Below are 10,221 nucleotides of genomic sequence, written 5' to 3' on the forward strand. Positions count from 1 at the left end.
ATATATATATATGTAAATCTTAAAGTGCAATTGTTAATTGAATATATCATTTTAAATATATATATAATTTCATAGGACATATATACTTTATATAAACATTTATTGATACCATCCATCTGTCCCTCTTCCAAAGCCCCTCTTGATTTCTCCTCAAACCACCAGCATCAGGCACAAATAGCATCTCGATCGCCCCTCCTCCTTTACATCCCTCCCTCTCTCTTCCTCTTTTCTGCATCTCCCTCACTCCGTCAGTCAGTCAGAGGAACATCAGCACAGACAGCCGCTCCGACATCCAGCTGTCCGGACGCTGATTCATTTCACCACACACCAGCTCTGGGTGCAAACTCAGAAGGGGTGTTTGGGAAATTGAAAGGCGTCCTACCTGGGCCAACAAGGACTCCATCATCAGAGAGGTACGGCTTCGCATATTCTACAGTATAAGGGTGTTTTGTGTTGGAATAGTTTCTCTGTAGTTTACAGGTGGAGTTATGTGCTGTTTCTAAAGATGGATGCAAACAGTTGGACTTTTTAATGAATACTTCTCCATTGAGTTTGCACATGACTTATTCTTGTTGTACGTGATTTAGAGTAATGCATGCAGCTTCTTGTCTGTTGCTTCATGATTTTTCTCAACTAGATCGTTTGATCCAAGGAAATCACTGCATGCGACTCTGTTATAAGCTATAATTTATCTCTCTAAGAGAAAGAAACGTCTAATTTTCTTAATGCATACATGCAAATGAACTGTAGTTTTAGGAGTCAGTGGTTTGGAGAGATACTGGTCTACATGTCAAGTGATACATGAAAATGATAAATGAAAATATAGTATGCATTCATGAAATTTAAACTATTTAAAACAGCTTTAAACAGTTTATCATTAATAAATGTGAATAATATTTGCACTTAAAAAATTTACCTTATTATGTGAAATTGTGTGGTTTGGTTGATGTGAAACACAATTTATTGATATGGGCAGATACATAATATTTGGGAGGGAAATTATGTACTATGCTATATAATACTATATAAATATGTTTCATAGTATCAAAAATATGAAAAAAAACCCAAACATATTGTATAGTATAGTTTAATGCAAATAGTAGTTTAATTGCATGTCTCTAATAATGATTTAGTGCATACACACTGTCATTTATTTGTTTGCATTTATCAATATGGTTAATAAAAATCCAATGCAAACATATCATTTTTGCCTTATGCACACTAACTGACAGCTTTAAAACTAATGTCACAAAAAACTCATTATAAAAGCTATACTCATTTCTGGATGAGCCTGTTTTCTGTGATTGTTGTTTTGCCTTCAGACATCAAATGAGTCAGGAAATTAATATTTTTACAGGAAATTTATCAGCACTTTCCAGCTTCCAAGACACAGAAAAAGTGCTGGCGCCAATATGAGGCCAAACCCCATTTCTGAAACCCGTCAGGTTTCCACAGATTAAATACGTTTTATGATGTGATGGGGTAGGAGACACCTCGAGAATGCTTCATATGTAGCCTTGTCTGGATTTAACCATCATTAAAAATTGAACAAGAACAAAGCTGTTGCTCTTTCTGAGTGCTTTAACTACATTAACTTTTTCTATCGGCTACATTAACTGCCTCATGTGTTGGTTGCCTAATATGATCAAGTCAATACGAAATCAAATGGTCCTATTTACTTTCCTAATATGCATTCTTAGTCCTGTTGTTAACATTCATCGCTGCAGGCTATTCCAACCCGATCTTTTAGCCCATGTCACGTGCAGCGTGCATGCTATTAGATGCTATTAGCCAAAAATCTGGTATTGTTGTTGCTATAGTAAACTCGCATTCTGATTTGCATTATTCTTACAGTAAAAAGCATACTCTAACTGATGGAAGACAGTTTCCGCGGGATCAAAACATTTAAATAAATAAATAAAGTAATTAATTAAAAAGGTAATTGCGAGTTTTTAACACACAACTCGGGCATTTTTCTTGCGTTCTGAGAGAGAGAGAGAGAGAGAGGAATTACAAACTCCGACTTTTATTCTCAGAATTCCGAGTTTACAATTATTGTTATTATTATTATTATTATTATTATTATTATTATTTCCACGACAGACTAAAAAAACAAAAAGGAAATTACGATTTTTTTAAATTTTTTAAATCGTAATTTTTTAAAATCTCACAATTCCGAGTTTATATAGCCTACAGTTTGATTTTCCCCCCCTCAGAATTGCAAGAAAAGAAAGAGAGAAAAAAGTCGGAAATGTGAGAAAAAAAGTAAAAAAGTTTTATTTTTTCTTATCCCGTGGCGGAAACGTATCCGCCCGTTTCCGCAACTGAAAAAAAAAAAAAAAAAAAAAAAAAAAAAAATAAATAAAGTAATTAATTAAAAAGGTAATTGCGAGTTTTTAACACACAACTCGGGCATTTTTCTTGCGTTCTGAGAGAGAGAGAGAGAGAGAGAAATTACAAACTCCGACTTTTCTTCTCAGAATTCCGAGTTTACAATTATTGTTATTATTATTATTATTATTATTATTATTATTTCCACGACAGACTAAAAAAACAAAAAGGAAATTACGATTTTTTTAAATCTCAAAACTCGTAATTTTTTAAAATCTCACAATTCCGAGTTTATATAGCCTACAGTTTGATTTTCCCCCCCTCAGAATTGCAAGAAAAGAAAGAGAGAAAAAAGTCGGAAATGTGAGAAAAAAAGTAAAAAAGTTTTATTTTTTCTTATCCCGTGGCGGAAACGTATCCGCCCGTTTCCGCAACTGAAAAAAAAAAAAAAAAAAAAAAAAAAAAAAAAAAAACTTTTTTTTCTCAGAATTGCGAGTTTATATCATGCACTTCTGACTTTTTTTCACCGAATTGTGAGATTAAACTCGCAATTGCGAGTTATAAAGTCAGAATTTTGAGATATAAACTCGCAAGTCTGAGAACATATCAGTCTTTTCCCCCCCTCAAAATTGGACTTTAACTCGCAATTTATATCACGCAATTCTGAAGAGTTTCTATCTCACAATTCTGTGAAAAAAAAGTCAGAATTGTGACATAAAAAGTCGCAATTACCTTTTATTTTGAATTTTTTATTCCGTGGCGGAAACGGGCTTCCATAGAAACGGCCTTCCATATGGGCAATCAAATCAATCGACGTATTAAAATTTAAGTCCCGCCCCCTTTTCATATTGAATGTGTCGTTTAATTTATAAATTCATCATTATACTATCAAAATAAATGGGTTTTGAATGATAATTCGCGTTGATTTTAAAGGTGAAAAGTGTCATTTATTCGACCTCTAGATTTTTCTGTGTAAGTGCAATCTTTTTTTTTTTAAACAAGAAAATGTCATGGTAATTCATTGGTAAAACTATGTATTTCGGGTGACTTTTAAACATTATTTAAAATGTGTATACATATCTCTCTCATTCAGTATCTACACCGCCTCCACATTTGAAAAAAATCAATGTTTTTGGAGGCAAAAGTCGAAAACAGGATGCACTGATGCTCCACCTGCGGCTCTCTGTCACTCTCGTCCCTCTCCACCAACACTTCAATACTCTGTCCCACAGCTCCAAGAATGGGAAAATCAGAGAGCCAAATGGATATCATGGAGAAGAGCACTAAACCGAGGAAGCATCGCTGGACTGTAGTGGAGATCGGACTGTCTGTTACTGTGCTTCTGATGAGCTGCGCTCTGGCTGGACTCATAGTGCTCTACACTTCAGCTCTGAGAGGTGGGCATTTCTGCTGCAGATCAGGAGAGTCTTTTGAATGCTATTCTTTCAATCCCCTCAAAAGACACAAACATGTTCAAGATCTTTGTAATACATTAAGAAATAACTTGCATTTAATTGCATTTATTTATAGCCCACGTGGTGCAGCTTCTAGAAAACCAGAAAAATGTAATTAATATTAATTATTTAATATACTTTATATATATAATATAAATATAATTATTTAAGTTTAATACATCTGTAAAATATTTCAATATTTATAAAATAGTTTAATTATTTCTAATTAGTGTGTAATTGTATTTAAAATTTTGAATTATATTTAAATAGAATATGAATGAATTATACAAAATAAATACATAATTAATATTAGTATTAAAAATAAAATAATGAATATTGGTATTATGTTCATATATTTTTAATAATTTATTCAGAATGAAAGTGTATAGAGTTATCATAAAATGATATCTCATATATTTGCACATGCATTTAAAATATTTAAAACATAAAATTACCCACAAGAATCATCTGATGTATCAAAAGGTTCTCACTGAACACATATTTGAGTATAAGCTCTTGTATTTTCCTCTGTATTTCAGAGCGTTTTAACATAAATGAATCTTCAAAAGGTACAGTATGCTGTGAAGTTGTTCATATCACAGTTTGGCATATTTGATCCACATCGTTCATTTCATTCTGCTGCTTTTTCATTTAGTTTTTCATCTTTTTGAGTTTTGTACAATCACTCCATATTCTGTACAATATCATATTAGTGCACATACATTATATAGTGCATATATGTTACACAAATGCACTATTAGCAATTCAAACCAACCAGTGTCATGTTTACAAAATGTGCCTGTTTTGATGGATAAGAGAAAGATATAAGACAACATTGTTTCAATAAACTGCATTATATTATTCCAGTTTTCCAGTGTTAAGCTGAAGCTATAAGCTCTCGTGTGCAATTTGAGTGGATTATGTCACATGATCCCAGCCCTGTTTGAGTCAGATATTAACCTCATGCATGTTGTTTATCTCACCACATCGCAACAGGGCTGAAATATCGATCAAACGCTGACAGCAATGTCTGTAAAACCCCACAGTGTGTCACTGCCGGTAAGAACAAATGTCTGAGAGCTTGCATCTTACACCACCTCAAAACTTCAGCTGAAACTTCTCGATCTGAAATTATTCGTTTTTCAATGACACAGCGGCCCGACTGCTCCAGAACATGGACCCCAGCGTGGAGCCGTGCCAGAACTTCTATCAGTACGCCTGCGGAGGCTGGATAGAGCGTCACGTCATTCCCGAAACCAGCTCACTTCACAGCGTATTCAATATCCTGAGAGACGAGCTGGAGATCGTACTCAAGGGTCAGTAACCACCATGAGTATTATGGGTTTGTGTAGATTTCTTTTAAACATTGTTATCTGGCTGGTGCTTATTCATTATCGCACAGGAGTTCTGGAGATGGAAAATAAGGACGACAGAGAGGCCTTCAAGAAAGCCAAAACGCTCTACAGCTCATGCATGAATGAGAGTGAGTAAACAATATATTGTTTACTCACAAGTATACTGTCATCTACTTGTACTCTATTATATTGCTGATGTTATGAGTTACCATTACAATGGTGTAGGATTCACTTTTCTTCTAAATTTCTTCTAAATGTCACACATAATTACAAAGAAATGGCGAGGAACACTGAATTAAACATGATATTTGTAAGTAGAAAGACTGAGACAGTGTATAGTATTGATCGAGTTTCATGACATTCTCAAAATTCTACATTTGTACATGTTTGTATATTTTTCCTATAAACTTTGAAAATATTGTATTTTTACGTAAAATCAAAGAGTTTTATATTGCATTCTCATTTGTTATTCTGCTACAACTTGGCAATGCTTCCAAAAGTTCAAAAGTTCAACTTTTTTTTCAAATGTAAAAATATTATAATAAAGTATAATGTTACACGAAGCCGATTACTGAAGCTGATAACTAAAATTAAAACTATTATTTAATGCATTATTAATTAACAATTATTTAATTACGGTATATAAATTATTTCATATACTTATATAAGTGCTTATTAATTATATTTATTTATTCAGAATTTCATTCATATTTATGTTAAATATAAATTAAATATTAATGAATTACATAAAATTCTGACTTGTTTCAATACATAGGCCTATATGAAAATGTTTTAATATTTATAAAATATTTTATTTCTAATTATATTTAAAATGAATATTAATGAATTATACAAAATAAAGAATTAATAGTAGTATTAATAGCAGTATTGATAGTACATCGAAACTAAACTAAAACTATTATTTAATTAGTATTAAAACACATTTTTGTTAACTGAAATCAAGCTGAAAGGAACTACATTATTAATATTAGATGAAAAACAAGCGCAAGTTGAAGCACTAAAATTAGTAACTGAAAATAACAACTAAACTTGAACTAAAATTTAAACAAACAAAAAAAAAAGAAACTTGAATAGTAATATTTAAAAAACAAACACACACAATTACTAAAAATGACAAAAGAGCATAACAATGAAAATAAACTGAAATTTTAAAAGCGAATTAAATATATTAAAACAACTGTAATAAATAAATATTCATAGATTATTATCGAATACTTTACTGAAAATGAAGGTCACCAACTAATTTTCCGTTTCGCTCTATATGTGCACAAATTCAACGTAGTCCCGTCTCTCTGCTTCCCCCTGCAGCTCTGATCGAGCAGCGCGACTCGCGGCCTCTCCTCAGGCTCATTGACAGTATCGGCGACTGGCCCGTGGCCTCTGGGGTCTGGAACAGCACAGCAGGTACTGGAGATAGCAGCGGTCCTCTCTAATTCACTCTCACAGAGAATGGCAGCATCTTGGGCTTATCTAAATGGGATAAATGCAATCGCTCCAGCCGTGCTGTCGCTGGGTGTTGATAAGGAGCTAGACTGATGGAAAAGTCCAGTGGTTTGACAGAGCGGTGGCCATCCCGCTCATCTGTCATGTGTAGGGGGAGACAGAGCCGTGTCGAGGAGGGTGAGAGGATAAGAGAGCCACCCACTGTGTGATGATTGGCACTGTGGCTCATTATAGACCCTGCGAGAGAGCAGAATAATTAAACAGAATAGAAGAACAGCGCTGAAATACAATCTACATATGCACTAGACATACACCTGACTGATTTATGTGACTGATTTTAGCAATGAACAGGTAGTAATTCTGGTTGTGGTGCCATTGGAGACCTTTAACCATAAAACCTATCTATTGGTATCCGTCTTATTATGTAAACAAAAGGCCGTTTTGATTTCATGGGTAATTTGTAAGATTTACAATTAGAGTTTCTTCCCAAAAACAAACATTAACCACTCATGATATGCAATGCTCTTATTTTGCATCATCTGTGCTTATTAAAGTCAACCAAGCAGCATTCGCAACCCATTTGACTTCTGTAATGTAATGCGTTTCTGGGTGAAACAGGATATTCAACAGGAAAAACGTAAGATCTGATTTTATCCATTGGGAATTAATTGGATCATTATATGGTAATGTCAATTCAGAGTAAGCTATAAACTAAAGACTCTGAAACATTTTTTTCTTTGGAATTTACAATGTAAATATGATTTAATTTTGCAAGATCCCTTTTTTGTCCTGTTTCAATGTATTTTCTGCTTTGATGAGTTGATGAAGGACATATCAAGTGGACTGTCGTTTTCAGTGAAATGAGCAAAAAATGCATTTGTTCTATCATTTATTTATTTATTTTCTTTGTAAAGGAATTACATTGGGCAGGCCTACTTATCAAATTCATTGCATTACCATAAGGCTTATGAGAGCATATATTTTTGCTTCTTTGGTAAAAATCCCAGCAGATCTGTTTCTGAAATACTCAAATCAGCCCGTCTGGCACTAACAACCATGCATGTTTAAAGTCACTTAAAGGGTTTAAAAAAAAAAACTAATTTGTACTGTTCTCTGAGGTCCACTTATAATGTTATCAAGATTTTTACATCATAATTTAGAAGTAATAAGCTATTTTCTGTCCTGTTTTAAACACACATATCAGACGATCTGTAATAACAGAAAAAGCAATAGTAGCTAATAAACAAGTAATAAAAACAGTTACTCACTTGTGTTGCGACATTACTGCTAGTTTCAATCATTTTGAAAATCCCGCGTCAAATTGTGTCTTGTTTGTAAACGAATCCGCGGTAAAATGAAGTGAACAAAGGACCGAGTTCTTACTGACGTGGTCATGACCCCTTTAAATCACCTTTGTTCCCCATTCTGATGCTCGGTTTGAACTTCAGCAGATTGTCTTGACCATCTAAATGCATTAAGTTGCTGCCATGTGATTGGCTGATTAGATATTTGCATTAATAAGCAGTCGAAAAGGTGTGCCTATAAAGTGGCTGGTGAGTGTGAATATTGCCTTAAAGCAAACAGACATGGAATAAAAACCAAAAACTTCATTTTATTTTTAAAAGTTGACCATGGTATCTTATATGGTATCTTAGACACTGTGAAATATGCAGAAAAAGCAGTGCCCGGTCAAATATGTCCATCTAGCGCATATACATAGAAAAAAAAAACACTTACTATTTTGAAGTAATGATTCAACAATATTGAGCTTCCAGTTCATTATTAAAAGATAAACAGAACATATTAAACAAGTATCTGAGCAAAGTTTTTTGGGATATATATTGCCTCAAAGCGAACAGACATGGACAAAAAACACAAAACTTTGATCTCACAGAGCAAGTGTGGAGACTGGAGGATACCCTGGCTGTTCTGAATGCTCGGTACAATAAGAAGGCTGTGTTTGAGATGTTTGTGTGGCCAGATGATCGCGACTCCAGCCGCTACATTATTCATGTAAGTTATTGAATATACTGTATAGTTTACTCTTATGTATGAACAACAAAACACCATAGTATTTTAATATTTTGGGACATGTATGATGGTAATTCCATGTTTTCTGGACCTTTAGCTAACAGGGAACGTTAACAGAACTGTGGCTAATGTTCTGGCAGAGTTGTTTAACAAATGTCGTCCAATAACATTAATAGAATGTTCAAAGTTATCTGGTCTTTAAAGGCATAGTTCACCCAAAAATGAAAATTCTGTCATTAATTACTCACCCTCATGTTGTTCCAAACAAGACCTTCGTTCATCTTCGAACACAAATTAAGATATTTTTGATGAAATCCGAGAGCTTTCTGACCCTCCATAGACAGCAATGTAACTACCACGTTCAAGGCCCAGAAAGGTAGTAAGGACATCGTTAAAATAGTCCATGTGACATCAGTGGTTCAACCTAAATGTTACGAAGCTACGGGAATACGTTTTGTGCGCAAAGAAAACGAAACAAAAAAATGAATTTAACAATTTCTTCTCTTCCGTGTCAGTTTTCGACGCACATTCACTACAGTACCATGATGCATGCACCTGGTGCTGCTGATGATGCAGGAGCTGGCGTTCTGATGTTGAACCCGGAAGCGCTGCGCCTTGTTTACAAGCAGAAGAAGACACACACTGTACATAAAACAATCAGCGTAAACATGTCTGAAGATTTTGACAGAGAGGATGACTTGCAATTTTTTGCCCAGCCTTACTTGGACCCAAAAGAGAAGAAATTGTTGAATAAAGTAGATATTTTTGTTTTCTTTGTGCACAAAAAGTATTCTCGTTGCTTCATAAAATTACAGTTGAACCACTGATGTCATATGGACTATTTTAACAATGTCCTTACTACCTTTCTGGGCCTTGAACGTGTCAGTTGCATTGCTGTCTATGCAGGGTCAGAAAGCTCTCGGATTTCATAAAAAATATCTTAATTTGTGTTCCGAAGATGAACAACATGAGGTAGAGTAATTAATGACAGAATTTTCATTTTTGGGTGAACTATCCCTTTAATAATGTTCTCAAGAACGTTACACAAAAACGTAATTTATACATTGTTTTTTTTTTTATGTTTTAGTTGGACATTCTTTTAACATTTTTTGTAACCGCAGTACTTGTAGTTGTACTAAAAATTGTAGTTAGTAACATAATCCATTACATTACACATTTTAGGTAATGTAATCAGACTACTTTTTGATTACTTTTAGATTACTAAAATACAAAACGTTTGTAGAACATATTTTTGTTAGCTGGGTATGGTAGTACCATGGTATTCCTTAAAGTAATACCATGTTTTTTTTTTTGACGTTTATGGTAAGACTATACACTTTTTGAATATGCACAATACCAAGTTGATGTTATGAGTTGTCAGTTTGATTGGTTTTAGTGGCACATCACCGTTAAAACACACAGAACTAACTGCAATTCATTTTACCTAATAGCTCCAGATTAAAGTACCATTTGAGCATGAGCTAATAAAACACAATGTGATTTTTCGACGGTTTAAAGCAGCACTATGTAACTTTTTCTTTGTTCAAAATTTGCAAAATGTATATAATGAGCGAGTATGAATTCAT

The 10,221-nt window shown here is 33.8% G+C and overlaps 1 protein-coding gene across 1 annotated transcript in view; it reads left to right on the forward strand.

The window, feature by feature from the left end:
- Positions 1–265: 265 nt before the first annotated feature.
- LOC107756657 (membrane metallo-endopeptidase-like 1) overlaps positions 266–10,221 on the forward strand; it is a 25,502-nt gene continuing 15,546 nt past the window's right edge. Inside the window, exons 1-8 of the mRNA XM_016573852.1 lie at positions 266–413; positions 3,564–3,728; positions 4,325–4,354; positions 4,782–4,844; positions 4,940–5,101; positions 5,188–5,268; positions 6,470–6,565; positions 8,499–8,617. Of these exons, the coding sequence (XP_016429338.1) occupies positions 3,572–3,728; positions 4,325–4,354; positions 4,782–4,844; positions 4,940–5,101; positions 5,188–5,268; positions 6,470–6,565; positions 8,499–8,617 (708 nt within the window). The 5' untranslated portion in view covers positions 266–413; positions 3,564–3,571. The remainder of the gene's footprint in view (positions 414–3,563; positions 3,729–4,324; positions 4,355–4,781; positions 4,845–4,939; positions 5,102–5,187; positions 5,269–6,469; positions 6,566–8,498; positions 8,618–10,221) is intronic.

Source organism: Sinocyclocheilus rhinocerous, unplaced genomic scaffold, assembly GCF_001515625.1.
Source record: "Sinocyclocheilus rhinocerous isolate Xijiao unplaced genomic scaffold, SAMN03320098_v1.1 scaffold532, whole genome shotgun sequence".
Classification (NCBI taxonomy): Eukaryota; Metazoa; Chordata; class Actinopteri; order Cypriniformes; family Cyprinidae; genus Sinocyclocheilus; species Sinocyclocheilus rhinocerous.